The sequence below is a fragment of the Nyctibius grandis genome, chromosome 6, assembly GCF_013368605.1.
Source record: "Nyctibius grandis isolate bNycGra1 chromosome 6, bNycGra1.pri, whole genome shotgun sequence".
In the NCBI taxonomy this organism is placed as follows: Eukaryota; Metazoa; Chordata; class Aves; order Nyctibiiformes; family Nyctibiidae; genus Nyctibius; species Nyctibius grandis.
The window spans coordinates 51,834,599-51,852,725 of NC_090663.1; the positions used below are offsets into that span (position 1 = coordinate 51,834,599).

General features: G+C 40.1%; 1 protein-coding gene across 1 annotated transcript; it reads left to right on the forward strand.

Annotated features, from left to right (window-relative positions):
- The first annotated feature begins 7,862 nt into the window (after positions 1-7,862).
- Positions 7,863-17,066, forward strand: RNF175 (ring finger protein 175). Its single transcript, XM_068404164.1, is given in 5 exon segments — positions 7,863-7,921; positions 14,364-14,493; positions 15,154-15,272; positions 16,108-16,197; positions 16,913-17,066. Coding segments are annotated over 5 exon segments (552 nt in total).
- Positions 17,067-18,127: the final 1,061 nt, after the last annotated feature.

Consider the following 18,127-nt stretch of genomic DNA (forward strand, 5'->3'; position numbering starts at 1 on the left):
GGCCGGAGAGGGGCTGGCGATGGCGGGGGGGGTTGGCGATGGCGGGGGGGGACGGACGGACTGTGGTGAGGGGTCTCTGCAGCCGCGTGTGTGTGTGTATACGGGTGGGGTGCGTGTGTATACAGGGAGTTGCATTTTCAGCCGCGACGCCCCGCAGGCTGCGAGGGAGCAGGGAACTCGGGGGATGCCCAGGCCTCCCCGGGAAGGGGCAGAGACACACCCGCATTTCAGCCTAAACCCAGTGCTCCTGCCCCAAAATACACGGGCATTTGTGCTTCCCAGCCCACTGGCTCGGCATCGCTCACCTCTCCTGGCACAGCCAGGTGCGCGCCCGCCCGCCCCTGGGGAGCCAGGCTGTGGGGTCCTCGTTCACCTCTACGCCTTGTTCCTTCCCTCTTGGAAATGGAGCCATCAAGAAACTTCCAACCTTCCCCTGGTTTTGCAGGGGTTTTGCAGGATTTTATGACAGCTGGCACAGGGTGAGACAGTAGCTGTCTGTACAGCTCTATGCATTAATCATAATTACTCTTCATTAGGACTATAGTAGTATTGCAAAGCCCAGGCACAATTTTTGGGTGCTTAGTGGCTAAAGCATACATAAGAATACATGGGCCTTCCCCCAACAACCTTGCAATCTAGTTTAAAACAAGACACAATAAATGCTGGAAAATTGGTACAACACTGCAATAAAGATGAGATCAATGATAATGAGCAATGCAGATGTATTTGGAGAAATTAGTTTTTCCAAGATTAAAAAACCCCCAAAACTCCATCATCCAACAGAGGAAGTTAAAGCGCACATCAGGGCATCTGCTTGTTTGCTCTGAAGTCTTTATTTCACCCCAGTGTAAATAAACTGGGAGTTACCTGGACTGTGACAGGAAAATAGTTGTTCTGCTCATATAAAAGCCATTCTGCCCATCCTTTTAAGTTGGTATTATTTTTTTGTCCTGTGCTTTCCACTTTTAGGTAGATAACATTAGTTTGCACCTCATTAGCAAGTACTTTTTACCCAGCAGCCAGAAGAGAGGCTCTGAGTGGATAAATGGCATCTCGTCTTTATCCCTGTCTGCTGCTGACGGACACTGTGTTTAGACAGGATTTTAGCATATGTAGCAAATACTTTTTTGGCCAGGTCACAGCTTGCCACTAATGAAGGGACACTGGAAAGGGAAAGCTCATTCACATGGCCATACATTCACCAATCATCCATTACACACTGATGTTACAGTCCCTAGCTGGGTCCAAAACCTTTAATTGTGCTTTTCCTGGGGGCCAAATAAAACTTTCAGATACCTTAGTCTGTCTACACATTAAAACAGGGCTTTGCTGTCCTCTCCCCATTGCCAGCACCCACAATACTCTCCCCCTTGCTCCCATGCCACGCAGCAGCCCCTGACACTTTCCCTCTACATTGTATATCCAACCTTCACAGCCAGGGTTGGTCTGTGTCTGGTGCCCACCACTGCACACACAGCACCACGCTGACGTGTAGTATTTGCCTCTGCTCATTGTATTTCTCCATGGCCACCATCAACATACTCCACTGTGCTTCCTTGTATACACCACTTTTTTTTCTTCCTTCTCCCAACCCCTGTGCCACAAGCTGCAGCACCCAGATAGCAGCATCTCATGGTACATCCCTTACTCCTTCCTGTCCAGTCCTTCACCCTACAGACAAAGCCCTTCCTAGCTGCTTTGTTGTGACAAGCCTTCACCAGCTGCTCTGGTCTTTGCCTCATGTGGCGCAGCCCCATAGCCCAGGGCAGCCCTCATCATGAAGCCATTGCCACTGCCATAGGGGAGGAGAAGAGTAATCAGTTTAAAAAGGGAGCAAGGATTCATTTGGCTGTGCAGTATCCAAAATAAAAACACTGTGTGGACTGTAATTTTGTTTCCATTTTTTAACCTCTGCCACATGCAAATTCTGGCACAGATAGGATGATACTTAAAGCAAAAGTGTCATTATCAGTATGTGTTGAGGGAAACAAAAATCAGTATTTTGTACAAGTTCTTTAAGAAGTTGGGAAGAAGTATGCTAATAGAATATGATTAAGTACTAGCAAATGGTCTGCTATCTTTGAAATAAAACTAATTTTATTTTTAAGGCCCAATAGCCTTCCTCTTGACTGGTCCCTACCTTGCTACAGAGTCAAAATGTTACCATGTACAATGGTGAGAGAAGTCGAATCTAAACGATGCCAAGTGTATTTCCAGCTTTATCGCACAGTAACAACAGAAACCAGGTTTAGCAAGATATGAACGCATTTTCAGAATCTGCAAGTTCTCTGTTACTTGCTAGCTGGTAAAGAAATAAATATTGCAGTGTGAATTGAAATGCGTCTCTACTTTGAGCTGTATAATGTAATTGCTGCAATTTAATTTGGCTCTAATGAGATTAGAGTTTGCAGATCTGTAGTCCAGTACTTTTGTAAAGGCACATTAGCATACATACAAACTACAAAAGCAAGTCTCCGTTTTACAGTATTTGTTAAGACTAGACTGTCAAGACATTTACTTGACTCTGCAAAAGTATACTGAAGACTTTTTTCTTTTATTTTCTTTTTTTTTCCCTTATTCCCTCAATTCAATCCTCATGACCTCCAAAGATGAGAGATCAGAAGCCACTTGCCTCATACCTTTTCTGACAGAAAGAGCAAAAGGAGCTGAGGAAGCAGAGCGTGGCAGCTGGGCATCTAGATGGGTTTGAAGTTTCAGCTAGGTCCAGCTGTATCTTTCGGTACTTAAATTCTTCTAAAAGCATACATCTTTCCCCAAGTGAATGATGACTTGCATTCCCTGTTTTCTCCCTTAGACAAGTACAAAGTGCCACACAGTTACTTAAGGCAGATGGTAAAACTGTAGCATACACCTCAGTACTCAGAGCAAAATGCACAGACACATCATCCGTAGGGCTAACATGTACATGGCAAAAAACAACATAAAGTGGTACCTTGACACTTCGAGTTATGTTACAACAACCACCACCACCACCACACATGGCCATTTCAACTGAAAAACAGCAAACATTCATAAAAATCAGAAACATTTGCCCTGGAGTTTTAGAATTTTTATAGAAAATTTAAAGACATGTACAGAATTGGAAGATTTTGAAGGAAAAACAAGAACTAAACACTGTCTTTGATAACAACCTTTTCTGACAGAACCAGTTTGGAACCAAAAGTACTACCTTTAGACTTCATTGAGTACTCTCGAGTTCCCCTTTTTGGCCGTTTATTTGTGAGTTATACCACAGGCTTATGGTGTACCCATACCGCTGCCTAATTAGAGTAGCTGAAAGATCAGACCTAGACCTTTTTGATAAGTCTAGGAGACATCTCATTTAAACCTTGGCTTGCTAATTTTGTTGCAATGATTTTGTGCCCATCTATTGAAGAAGAAAAAGAGAATTCACTGTCACAGAAGGCTCAGAGGGGCAGTCAAATAACCATCCATGGAGATATTAATAACTCAGCTGTGCTCAGCCCTGAGCAACCTGATGTCCTTCACTCTGTTTTGCACTGGAGGTTGGTCCAGATAGCTGCCAAGGTCCCTTTTGGCTGAAGTTACGCTATAACTGTAGGTCTCTAGAGCATGCAGTCATCCCTGTTGGTCAGTCACCCTGAGGGAATTCATTAGCTGCACCCATCGTACACGCAGCCATTGAAATTGCGTGACCACCATCCTTGGCATAGCTGCAGGTTTCAAAGCAGCTTCCAAGCGGGAGAGGCAGAGGGAACTTGCCAACATGTCCAGCAACTCACAGGACTGAAGGGATGGTGAGGGTTAAGAGAAGAAAACCCATCTGGCTATTGTTCACCGTGAAGTTATAATATTTGTTTTGAATGTGTTTCAGGAAAATGATTTATTATCAACAGAGGAACAATGGAAGTATGTTAATTTACATATTGCTTGCAAATGTTTTGTTAAATGAATTGTACATTTATAGCAATACCAGAAACCTTTAACATTTTGTTCACAGAAGTGTAGTTAGTAAAGAATTTTCTTTTCTTGAAAAGTTTTACTGGAACTTTTTATTCTGTCAGTTTAATCAGTTCCTCAGCAAAACAAAATAGGGAACAGCTTTATAGCGATCATTACGGAGACTGCTGCTGTAGTACAATGTTTTCCTTTAGGTATAATAAATATAATGCTTCCTCTCCTTGCACATCTAATCTAAAGAAATGGTCCTTTCACCATCACTTTAATGCCTGCTTGAGGGGGGGTGAGAGGAAAAGCTTGTTATCTCCCTGTGGCCGCCTTCCCTTCTCTTAGGATGCACATTAATTACGTCACCCCCAGCTGCTCGGCGCAGGGGCACTGCCCGTAAGGGGGCACCCTTGGTCGCGGCCTGAGGGACACCGATCAGCTGCTTCCAGATGCTTAAGCAAGCACGCTGTCAGCAAAAATGATGTGGTACTCTGTGGTACTTGCATAAAGCTGGGAAGAAAGACATGTTTGACACTGGTATCGGTACCCACTTCGGTGCTGTGGCATGTGAGCGCAGCATCCATTGCATAGCCATTTATTTATAAATGCAAAAACAACGTGGCTGCTGTTGCACTTTTGCTTCTTCAGAAGGGATGGGAGAGAACCACATGTTTTAAACCTATATCCAGATTTCTGCAAAGTCAAGAGTTTTAATTGGATTCAAAGTTTGGCTAACATGGGATAGTGAGTAATAGCAGCAAAGAATGGCTTCAGGCTTTTGCATAGTTCTTTGCTCAAATCTGGATCCCAACTGGTTTAACACTGGCTGTCTGGACAGAGTAGCTGCTGCCCATCAGCCACCATGACACAAGGTCTTGATCCACGAATCATCCAGGGCAGGTGTCAACCAGAACATACTGCAGCTCCCTTCCAGCCCATGTGCACACTGTTTCTCCCCACAGGGACCAGAGCATGGAAGGGGAAGGGAGACAGTGCATGTCTGTCTCTAGCTTTGTTTCAAGGTGCAGTTGGGGTGCATTCAGTGCACACACAGATCTAGAAGCCAGGAGGTGCTGTTGAGTCCTGAAATGTGGGCTCTGAAATCTCCAAGTCAGAGGAAAACTGACACCCAGGTTAATTTGAGACAAGCTCAGATGAAGATCAAGATTCTTACTATAGGAGCATGAGGCTCTGATCTAACATAGAAGCTCACTCAGCTTTAGTTGTAAAGGATGCTGATGTATGGCTCCAAGAAATCCCTTCTTTTCTTAGGGGGTTCAAGGAAACTCTCATTAACTCTAGAAGCAAGATAAATACCAGCTACAATTCTCACTTTATAGGGAAGGAAGCTGAAACAGGGGTTTAAGCCCTCTTCCGAGTTTGCATTTACCTTGGGCTAAAAGATTATAAGGGGCTTAGATCTGCGATTATGAAATGTCTGGTTAAAATTCATAGGCAGTATGTATTTGTGGCTATATGTATGTTCAGGCCTGATTTACTAGAAAAAGAAAGACAATTCTCTGCCCATTACTTTACTCTACATTTACTTTTTGCAGGATCATAGTTCTAGTTACAAAGACCAAGTATTCTCATCTAGTTTGTTACCTTATATCTTCATGCATAAAAACACTAACCTATTACCTCATAAAGTATCTCTTGTACATAGGCTTACTGTCACCTCTAGGTATAACAAACCAATCCAGACTTTTTTTTTTTTTAAATAGCATGCATATTTTCTTTCAGGTTGCAACAGCAGAAGATGCATGCAAAGCACCATGGCTGTGAATCAATGCATATGGAGATGGTTCTTGTTCTCATTGAGGCCTTGGTTGTTGCCCAGATTGTGCTTGTTCAGTGGAAGCAAAGACACTGTCAATTGTACAATGTGAATTCTTGTCAGAAAGGCAGCAGTGCTGGAGCTGTAGTGGTTAAGACATCATCTTTCTCAGGTAACAGTTGGGAATCATGACATACTCTTAAGGGTTTACATCTAGAAATATGACTCAGCCTCTGTGGAAAGCAGCAAGCCATGGCTTTTGGTCAGGTGGAGAATAGCTTTTATGTAGGAAGACAGAACAACTTGTATTTTATTTTCTGTGTATGCATACTGATGTTGTGGTCAGTCTTCAGTAGGTTAAAGCTTTTGAGTTTTCAAACAACTGTCTAATAACGGACTAGGTAGGAGATAAAGTCACTACCCTTATCTAACTGAAGTAATGCTACAGAGGGTTTACTGAGAGAATCCGAGGCCTCTATTCATCAAGTTACTCATGCACATGCCTAATTAGAGAGAAAGCTTGTCTTGTGGTTAAGGTGCTAGAACTAGGGCTTATGGTGCTTCAGCTCACTTCCTTCCCCCTACCACAGACTTCTCTGCAAACCTGAGAAAACTAGAGTGACGTGATTTCCACCCCTGACCTCCCTATTCAATAGTTTAAAAAAAAAGAAAAGTTAGGCAAAGGGCCAGTCCTTAAAAAGCAATGTGAGTTTCAAGTAAATGTTAAACAAATAATGGGGATTACACAGATATTTCAGACAGGCAGAATTTTAAGCACACAAGCAGTTTCTTAGCTTGTCCCTCTTCATCAGCTGATGAGTGCCCTAAGCCACCTGTAGATGGAAATCCAGTTTTTTGTAACTGAAATTCTTAATAGCAGTGACAGCAATAACTGTCATGGTCAGTACTTTATCCTTTGGCAATTGCTCCTCAGACTTTGAAGCATCATATCCCCTGATTTGACAGGTCTGTTAAATGCTAAAGAATGAAACCTTGATACAATTTACAGAAACTGTTTTAGTAAGGGATATAAAACCACCCTGATCTATGACAGCTTTACTGTTAGTGGAGTTTCACAGTGGCATAAAATTGCAATACAGAGGTGGTGAAACAGGCTCTTCAGCTGTACTTTACAGAGTTAGGAACAGGAATGAAATGTTTATCATGGCAACATATATCCAGGTGAAGTACCTAACGAAGTCACAGGTAGCACAGCTCATTGAGGATTTTAGCTTCATGTCACTAACTCTCTACGTTTACAAACACATACTCCTAACCCTGAGCGCACACAGTACCTGAGGATATATAGTATAATCATAAATGATACTACTGTACCATTCTGTTCTCTTTAACTTCTCTTCTAGACCAGTTCTGTTGTATGATTGAATCATTTTATGTTCATGTTAGCATCTCAGTCCAGAGCTTTTCAAGTGTTTCTTTCCTATCAATTTTGTGGTGCTTAGGGACATGGTTTAGTGGTGGACATGGCAGTGCTAGTTTAATAGTTGGACTCGATGATCTTAAAGGTCCTTTCCAATCTAAACGATTCTATGATCCAGCAGACATTTAGAATAAAGAACACAACCCTCAAATGACTGAAGTCATTCAGACTGTCCATGTCTTTGTTTTACATTGAAAATATTTTGCATGAGACTGGTACCAAATCAGTGCTGAAACACACTTGAACTCTAAGTATGCATACAATGATGACCATCTGGGAAGGTCCCTGTCTGCTCGGAAAGCGTGTGGGAGTCTAAGCAGCATGCACGCTGCATTGCTTTGGCATTATCCTCCTTAGCAGTACTTAAAGTTAGTTAATGTGTACTACATCAACTTAACCTCTGTCAAAAATGCCAATAGCCTACACTTGTTACAGTCCTATTACTTGTGTAACAGTCTTCAGCAACTGAAGCTTCATTCCCAACTATTAGTGTACAGGAGCCAGTCACACCTACAAAGTGACATAGCCAATATGGAAAAAGTATACTTTTAAGTGCATTTAGTCTAATTTAGGGAGGCTCCAGTACAACTACAACCATCATAACACTTTGTTAAGACTTTGTGATGGTTTTTGTGTTTTTGCAGTGCATTTTAAAATAAACAAAACATCTGCACCAGAAACGTGTTGGGGCCTCAATTTTCAATGCATAGCGATATGGCAGCAGCAAGGCCTCCTTCTCCAGTAAAAGAGGAACTGAAGCAGAGCCGCTTTCAGTAAAAATAGCAGCACCAGAAGCTGAGGTTCACTTTGTACTGAGTTTTGCCAGTTCCACTTCGCACTCTGTTTAGTTGGGAGAGTAATATATTCTCACACCTACCATCTATCTGTGTATGAAGTTACTTTGTAATAGTGAACACTGCTCACAGCGGGTCTCTGCCAGCAGATGGTTTATTGCATTTATTCCATGTTAGGTAACTTAAGAGTGTTTGTCACCGAAACAACTTACAAGTTTGTGTATTGAGTTATAACTGCCCTCGTGTTTCATACCTAGATACTTCTGTGTAGTTTTTGAACACACTGTTGATCTCATCACATGAGCTTTCTTTAAAAGCGTGTCATGCAGCAATGTCAAAGTTACAAATTTCTACCAGTACAGTAACTGCCAAAATCTGATCTGCTGTACTTTGAAGACTAACAACCAGGACAAATATTAAGATTGAACAATTAATGAGATCCTGATGCAAGATAGAAGAAAAATAATTAGTATACATTGTTGCATCAGATAAAGAAACCTTCTGATTTAGGAGCAGAAACTGTGAAAATGGTCGCATTTAGGATTTAAACAACTTAGTTAATGCATACAGGAAATTATCCATTTGACATTAAACAACAACAACAAAAAATCTGCTGCTCCCCCTAAGTACAGACAGGTCTAGACTTACGCATTACAGTTCTTCCAGGTGGCAGTTATTACGCTTGCATTCATGTGCATATCATTTTTGTTTGATTTGGTAGGAAACGTTTAAATAAGTCAAAATTTGAAAAACAACCACATGCTGTTGTGAGTTGTGAGAGAAAACAGCCCTCTACTTCTGCTTGCTTACACATTTCTCTTACTTGCCATCCAGCTTTTAACTGCTTGGTTTATGCCTGTGTAGTTCACAAACAGCTTATGCACAGCAGTGTGATACTGAAGAGAAAAAAACAAACACTTTCCCCTACTTGTAACAACATGCTTGCATCTTTAGGAGCAACAGAGAAGGGAAATCAGACAAAGAGGTAGAACACATTATATTCAATGGGAGGGGTAAACCTAAGGCTCCTTTTCTCTGATCAAAACCTGCTTTTTTTTTCTATTTTCTGCCCCAAGAGATCAATAAAACAAATAGCTAGCCCTCCATTGCACATCATGGCTTGGAAGGCAGCATCAGCTGACAAACCTTTCTGTCTGATTCTTTGAGGTCAGGGTGGGCATTTGCATGTATGCATCCCTGCTCTGGATACTCATGCTATTCTCAGACATTGTAAGAGCTCACAGAGAATTGCACAGTCCCATTAGCAGAAATAAGACACAGGATTGCAGTGATTGACTCCCTCCCTCCCCTTCAAAGTGCTTTGCAAACATGTAAAAAAGAAAAGTTTGATTTCTTTTTGAAAGAAAAAAGGAAATGAAGGTCAAAGGGAGCATCAAATCAGCCCTGCATGGAAAGGGCATTCATTAACTTGCTCAAAAAGAACAAAAAATAAAAAGCAGCAACTACTTACTAGATGCAAGAGAAACAGCAACCGCTTGTAGCTTCCAAAAGAGCCTTATCCAGGCTTATCAAGAATGTAAAATGTCTCCTGGAAAAAAAAAAAAAAAAAAAAAGACATGCTGGGGAAGGCTCCTATTTCAAAGAGGAAGCAGCAAAAAAGTTGCAGCAAAGCAACCAAGGCTCAGCTGTGGATAATTTTGGCAAGAGAGAAGAGATTGCCGTTCACCAGATGGCTATATGGGTGTGATCCTAGCACAGAAGGGGGAGGAAAAAATTAAGGAAGAGGTTTTTCTACTAAGTCTTGGCTTGAAATAAAATGTACGCTGCTCTGACAATTGTGTTTTTTCTTCTAGATGGTAGCTGACAGTTTGGGATTAATTTCCACGTGATGACGAAGCAGATTAGAGAAAATGATCATTTCTTAGTTAATTTTGAGAATTTTATTACTGTTATTTGAGATTTTAAAAAATAAATATGGAACCTGTGTTCTGCTAATTTACATTGTAAAAACCTAATTTTCAATAGGTTTGCATCCGTGTTCAGATAATGCTCTCATTTCTCCACAAATTTTGCACTCCTCTTATTCAGAGAAGTGAAGGCAATTATGTGCTTGCAACTGTGTAATGTGATCTGGGACGTGGGGTGGCAATGAAGAATGCTAGTCAGAGAATTACCATCCTTGAAAAACCATTCTATCCTGTCCTAGAATATCCTGTCCATCTTTCTCAACGTAAAGGCAGGAGTCTAGCATATCAAATGGGGAAGGAAGGGAAAAGCTAGTTAGTGTTCTGACTCTCTATTTTCCCAAAGGAAATACTGACTATCAGGTACTCAGCTGATTCTTATAATGCAATTGCTTGCCTTTGGATGCTCTCCATTGATGAAAATTAAATAAATATGATGTATGTGGACAAAATTGTTCTCCTCTGACATAATAGAAATCTTAAAATACCTGAGATAGATAGAAAGGCAGATTTGTCATGGTCTCAGAACAATCTCAAACACAAAAGCCTTACTTCCGGTCCCATAGGTGGTTGCCCATTTTACTGATTATATATCTTGTATCATGTGGCAGTCATGCAATGAGAACTTATTTTGGGATACAGTTGAAAAATGAAGCAGCATAGTTATGACAGCATTGATTTCTATACCTAAGTAATGAGGCAAATCTCAAAAATAAGGTTGGTTGATTTACTTAATATAGAAATCCCTGCCAATTTCCAATGTACTATCAAGTATAAGCATATTAATTTAAACCTTAAAAAAACCCAAACAGCTGATTTACTATTTCTTTCATGCATATGTTTTTGAGTATTTGAATATGTCTACATCAAAAGAAACTAGAATTTTAGAGAGCCAGTTAGCTTGCGTTGCCAAGTTAATGACTGCTGGTAAGGTCAGCCTGTCACAATAAATCTAATTATTGCGCAGTTATTTTCTTTATGTATGCAGTTTTCACCATATGCTATAAGATGGAAAGGCTAGTGGAATAATGCTGTTCTGTTGAAGTCGCTGGTGATAGGCATTCTTACTTGCTCAGAGGGGGGGAACATTGTGAGGGAAGCAGAGGACAGATGGACATTTTTCAGTTGGTGCTTGTATGACCTATTTAATCTGCATAATTAGAAAATGGGAAGGTTGTCTATGACGCTGATGCTGACTTCACTTCTAGGTCTTTTTGAGCTCATTTAAAGTACGGTAATGAGAAAAACATTTTACCTTTGGGCAGCAATCTGATTTGTCAGGAAATTCCTCTTGCTATGATGGGTGGATGAGAAAAATTTGGAATAATATGATCCAGATGTTAAAGCTCCCATTTAGCAGCAATGCAGATGTATTATTTTATGGAATTGTTCAGATGGTGACCTTCCAGTATTAATAATAAATCAATACTGGGGTTTTCATCGGTATGACTTGATTCCTATCTTTGTCCTCATTTACATGACAAAATACTCATGCATTTCATGTAGAGGCTAATGGTATTGAAATTAACAATCTGGAAGACATAAAAATCAATAAGGAAATTTGGAACAATTACTGCAAACAATATATACCAATTGATCTGATAACAGCATCACCCAAGAGAAGCTGTGATACCATTTTTTAATTAATTAGCATTTCATTTTGCAGCTAACATGATAACACAGTTCTGTTATAGGTTTGTATTAGAAAGAGCTACATTACCAAAGATGTATGCTAGTTCAGTTTTGGCTTTGCCACTTAAATTCAGACTTGACTTTCAGTTTACTGAAAAAAAAAAGCAACCCACAGGATGTAAGCGCATTGAAGAGGGATCACGTTGGACAGTAGCAAGGCAGGCATGCAGCAAGGAGCCTTTGGAGGCCTCCAGTGAAGGCCAGGAGACCTCAGGCTCCGTGATCAGGGATGTGTAGGGACCACTGACCTGTGGCATGCCAAAAGGACTGCATGGCACAGAAGGAGTGCTGCCACTTTTATGGTCACAAGCAGCAGACTGTGGTCCCATAAAGCCAGGGCTGCAGGGAGAGAAAGGCATAACAGTGATGTCATCTAATGATGCTGTGTCATTATCCTTTATAGGTGTTTCTATCTGTTAATTTATTAAAATTTATATTGTGAAATACCAGTTTGCTCAAGATTTGCATGCTTTCTGGGGTTTTAGGGGATTTTTTTTAAGAGTTTCTCCTTTTTCTTAGAAGAAGAAGAATCCAGTCCTGCTTCAGTTGAAATATGTGGCAAAACTGTGTTAGGTTTCACAGGGAGTAACACACATTCCTTCAGAATTCTACTTTTTGAGTTAAGGAAGGAGATTCATCTTCCGTAGAAATAGCTTTTTACTGTAGATGGACTGTGCTTTCTGTTTGCTTTTAAAAAATCCCGCTGCCCCAAACCAAACATAAATTTGAAAACCATCTCCCCTCAGATTTTTTTTTATTTTTAAGAAACTTTCTGTAAAGATCATAGAATCATAGAATGTTAGGGGTTGGAAGGGACCTCTGGAGATCATCGAGTCCAACCCCCCTGCCAGAGCAGGACCAATCTAGGGCAGGTTACACAGGAACGCATCCATATGGGTCTTGAAAGTCTCCAGAGAAGGAGACTTCACAACCTTTCTGAGGAGATGTAGAAGCTAACTCTACAAACACATATTAAAGTCAGTCTCTCTTTATCTTTGTCATCATCAGGCTTCCACAATCCCAAATCCATGGTTTATTAACGTGATCGTGGAGGGAACTGACATTACAGGGCTTTTGACTCTTCAGTGTGTTTCAGATATTTGCTTATTGGAAAAGAAGTAGAATATTTCATCACTGTGGGCAATTCAAGCAAATATACGTATTGTTTGATATAATTTCATTTAGAAAAAAGGTTTAAAAGTTTAAGCCACAGCATTTTGTTGTGCTGTAGAAAGAGTTTTTAAGAAAAAACTTCAGCAGTGTGGTTGTGTAACTGAGTGGCATCCCGAATCAATGCAGCCAAATGTGCCTTTCTGAAAGTTTGTAAGAGCAGCTCTAAGGCTTAAAGGCCAAATGCCTCCAGCGATTTCAGAAAACTTGCTCCTAAAGCTTTAGCCCTGCTGTCACCATACATAATTTGAGTTAGAAAACAAACTTTAATGTTTTTTTTCAGTAGCATTAATTCTATCAATAGACAGTTTCGTTTTTTGAGGATAGGATGTGGGGGTCTGATGACTTGTACCTCAGTGCTATAACCATTTACTACACTGGGATTACTAATTATTTACAGGGTGCAAGGCAGACCAACGTCATTAGTCTAGGGTCAAAGGCCCTCCTGTGTCAGACGCTGTACAAGTCACATTTTTTTGTATGGGTTTTACAGTTTGGCAATCTGTTAATCAAACCTAGCCATGCAAAATGGAAACATAGGATATCATTACTCTGAAATGACTGTCTCAATTTTGCCAACAGTTAGTCACGCTGCTACAGATGTGGGTTATTCCTCTTCATTTCACCATCAGACTTTACTGGTGGAGATCCCTGTCCATGTGGGGAATGCTCTAAATTATTGCCAGTTACATCACTTTCAGAGCAACCCACAAGCCTCTCTCGGGAAGAACACCACAGTATGTCCTTTTTTGTTGGTTTTGCCTTGATTTTGTTTTTTTTTTTATTGTTTCTTAAAGGAAACCTGTAGAAGGAGAAGAGTAAATTAGAATTTCCCTGGAACAAATCTTCACAGATTACAAAAAGGGCCATTAGCAGTTGAATTTGAAGGAATCTTTCAACTGCAGTAAGTTCCTCTAAACCAATGTTTATCAAACATGGCATGCAAATGAAAAAGAATTAAACAAGAGTTAATATTAAATTAATTCCATCAGTTCCATCTTGGTTTTTCATTCTGCAGACTTACCATTAGCAGTCATCCCAGGTATTATTGAGCCTGAAGAGCTCAATTTGGTATGTATGCCAAATAGTCTGAATTTATTCCTTAGAGCCCCCTCTGCCTCCCTAAAGCGAGGTCTGTATTCTTCCTTCTCCAGTCTTCTGAAACTTCGCCTCTCCACCCCAGGCTCACAAAGACAGCTATTAATGGTTCAGAGATTGCTTCTGCTAACTTTTAAGTATTTTAGATAAATTTCATTGGTGGTATACTGTCTTGACTATATCTAACTTACCTCAGTTGTTCCTGCAAAACAATGAAATATACCTAATTGTTCTGTATAAGACGACCCTAAGCAAAGTCTCTTTCTATAAGAAAATGTATCATCAGATTGGCCTTCCTATAACAGAGCTGAGTAGCTGTGGCTTCAAAAGCAGTTCATAGCCTGCTTTGAACATTGCTTGACATCAAGGATATTGATACAAGTATGAGGGTGCTTGCTGCTGCAAAAGAAAATGAAACTAAACCTGCAATTTGAAGGAAGCAGGAGCTAACTGGAGTAAAAATCTTGTTGATATTTTATTCTGGCGTTTGGTCAAGAACAGACTCACCCGAGTACTCTTTTGTGGTTTTATGACAGAATTGAGTCCGATGACTCCATGGTTTTTGGTGTGATGCTGCTTTTTTACAGACTGTACTATGGAGTGATGGGAAGAGACTTTGCAGAGATTTGTTCTGACTAGACTACATGGCTTCCACCATTGGTCTAAGTGCTGGTGATCATCATCCTGAATACCACTTGCAAGGACTGGAAGTAAGCTCTTGAATCGCTTGTGCCCCTGGGTTCATGAGAATAAGGTCTACTGGATACTTTTGCAGTAAACTAACCTCACTTTTCCTTGAGGAGAGCTGTTCTTGTGCCACAGACAGACTGTTGAACTCCCTTGTCAATCTTATCATTAGAAGGACAGTCTTAACGAAGTAGTAGCCAGTGACATATGCCAGGGCCTGATTTGGGGTTTCCAATGGGCTGATCCCTATGTACAAGAGACTAAAAAATTTTCCTAATTGCCATAGGAAGACAAGCTTCTTACTTCCCTAAAGTCTGTGAAAGCCTCTTCTTGCCCTTTCCTTTTTATAGCTCTTATCTTCCCTTTCCAAATAAGGTGATTATCTCAGCACAATTCTCTTCTGTCCCAGTTACTTAGAATCAAGCAGATGTTTGCTAAAATTCTTGCATCAGCAATAAGATTTTAATATTTCTTGGTAACTCTGTGCATCCTGGCACTAGTAAACTAAGACAACTGTAGCCATTTTCGTGGTGTCCGTATCTTTGATGGCACTTAAAATGTGTTTATGCATCCTTGACTCTAAGCAAATATTTTGTTGTTCTTTGGCTTCTTTTTTTTCTGTGAACTTGATCTTGATAGTTTTACAACATCAGTGGTATATCCAATGACATCTGAGCAGTCTGCGGGCAGAAAATTTTTGTGGATATAAATGAAGAAGGGATCATTGGAAATACCTACCAGCTGTCCTGTAATCATGTGTATCCTTTCCATGTAATTATAGAACTGTTGTTTTCTCCTCTTTTATCCTGCATTAAAAAAATAATAACAACGGCAATAAATACCAAGAAATAAAGGAACCAAAACCATATTCAGAAACAACACAGCACAAAAGTAAAAATAGGAGCACTAAATATACTTCAGTTCTGTGACACAAGCTGAGGCCACGCAGCTTTTTGACAGACAAACCGATGCAAGAGTGGCCATAACCCTACAGTTTCAGGCCTAAATCTGCCTTGCAGGAACTTCATGCACAGCCTGTGTGGGTGTGCCTGGCAGTACATTAGACCACGCGTGCTAACCCATTGGTTAGGTCTGCTAATTCAGGCTCCTGTGTACTGCAGAGGATTTCCCCAGGCTGCGCCTGGGGCTGTGTTTGCTGGGTAGTTTTAAGGCAGATGTGGAACCCATCTCAAAAGGTGGCACATACTTAACCTACAGCCTGAGAGAAGACCCAGTGTCTCATACTCAGAGGTACCAAACAACTCCGCATTTCACATTCCAGAAACCAAAAAGAAAGGTACTGGAACATTGTTACTAATCACCCTCTTCTGCAGTTCATAAAAGTTTCCTGGCTTCTTGCGAGCTGGAAGATACAAATACCAGTCTGGATGTTCAGGACATTGGATTCAACTTTAAAATAATTCTAAATATTCTAAATATTTTAAGTCATTTGAAACTGCTCGGTTAGAAAACAAGGCAGTATCCATAATCACTCATTAAAATTATCTGTTAATGGTTTGACTAGGTTTGCAGATGTATGCACTGGGCCTTGTTTATATTTGAAAGATTCCTTAACAGTACACCCAATAACAGGTTTCATAAATTCTGCCTCTGTGGTTGGTGCATTGCTGGCAAGAACCAGACATGCCCATACTGCCCTGAGAAAGTTGATTTGAAGAGGATGTTAAGCCCATATCCTTAAACCCATACCCTTTCCCTAACAAGTGTGCTTTTGATCTGGATTTTCTAAACCATAGCCTGATTACTTGCTAATTCTTGTTTTGATCTGCAGTGGAGGGATGAGATGGTCACATTAAATACATAGAAAACCAATTATTATTAAGGAACAATTATATTTAGGGAAGATGATAGTTCTGTGTGGCTTTATCTTATCTAAGACCCCAAGAAAGCTAGAAAAAGAAAAGTGCATATATATTTTCCTTCTTGATTTTAAGACATCCGGAAATCATTCTTATAATGAGAGGAACATTTTAAAGAATGTAAATCGCAGTTTTAGAAAGACCATGCAGTGGATTTTGCTCTTTAATGAAATAACAAAATTGATATAATCCACTTTCAGAACAAGTGCTGTTGTTTCCCCCTTCTCTTAGTAGTTAGTAAACAACATTTTTCCTTTAGCAAATGAAATAATAGTTGAAGATGTGCTGCTGCAATTGTAGAAACATGCTTGAGTGGAAGCAAAGTTTGGCTTACTTTTTTGAAGCCTATTTTAAACATATGTGAGGAGGATATTTAAATTTAACCTTACCCCTACAAAAAAGGAAGTAAATTAGAAGAGTTAAAAAGAAGGCATTTCAAAATTTTAACCCAATACTTTTTCTTTCATTCTGCCTAAGAAAAACACCAAGATTTACCTATTGTTGCATTTCCTCTCCAGTTTCCTTAACAACAGATTAGGTGGGAATGCACACGTATTGTATGCACAACTTTTGGACTGGCTCTGCTATCTGGTGGTTTGGCAACTGGTGGCTATAGGCATCGTCCAAGGCATTAATTACTCATTTGGTCTAGAATACGACTCAGATTATTAGTGAGAATGCAAAGTGTTGGATATTTACCTATCTACAATAATATGCATATTCTGTACTTAAATTTAAAAGACTAGAGAAAATAGCAGTTGATTGAACTCTGATGTGCTATATACCCTTTTGCAGGATAGTGCCTCTTTTTGCATTATTTTGTTTTCTCAAAGCAAGAATTAAAAGAAATTACTGCCTTTAATGAGAAGATCATGCTAGAAAAAATAGGACTTATTTTCTTATTATGATTATTCCTTAAAAAAGGAAAAGAAAGTGCCAATATTTTAAGTTTATTTCATTATTAAATATATGGGTAGTGGCTTCCAGTTGAAATTCTGACTACAGAAAGTTGTGCAGCAGATAAGGAGAATTTTAAGTCAGATAATGGCTTTGTATACAGCAAATTCTGAAACATCACACCCAAACAGTTTGATCGTTTGGTTAATGTAAAGTAAAGTAAGGTTACCATTAGCTGTTTTTTTTTCTCACCTCTTTCAAGAGCTGCTGTATTGTAACTCATACATCTTCCAATGGCCATTTACAAAAAGCTCTGACCACAGCATTGTTATAGTGTGCTTGGTAGTCAGATAGGCCTATATGAGGAGGTCCTATATTAAGTCCTCTTTGACTTACTGTCACCATGCTCAAAAGTCCCAGCTTCCAATAACCAGCTTCTCAAACACAGGAGGACAAATTTGTGATCCCTAACCACCAATTCCATATGTTGCTATTGCTTTTCTTTTTTTTTTTTTAAAAAAAATAAAAATACGCAAAACAGGTCAAAATGAATGCCTAAGTCTTCCTGCTTAGCAGCTGAATGTTTGACATCTATACTACCCTGGCCACACTGTGAGGAACTGAAACGCAGCATGTTTATGCAAAAACAGGCAGTTCTGCATAGGAGTCAGAGACGTTGGTCTTAAAAGGTAATTAGCCCAGCTGAAGTAGCTTTTGAACTCAGATGAAAGGGTCTTACACTTCGGCCACAACAACCCCATGCAGCACTACAGGCTGGGGGAAGAGTGGTTAGAAAGTGGCCCGGTGGAAAGAGACCTGGGGGTGCTGATCGACAG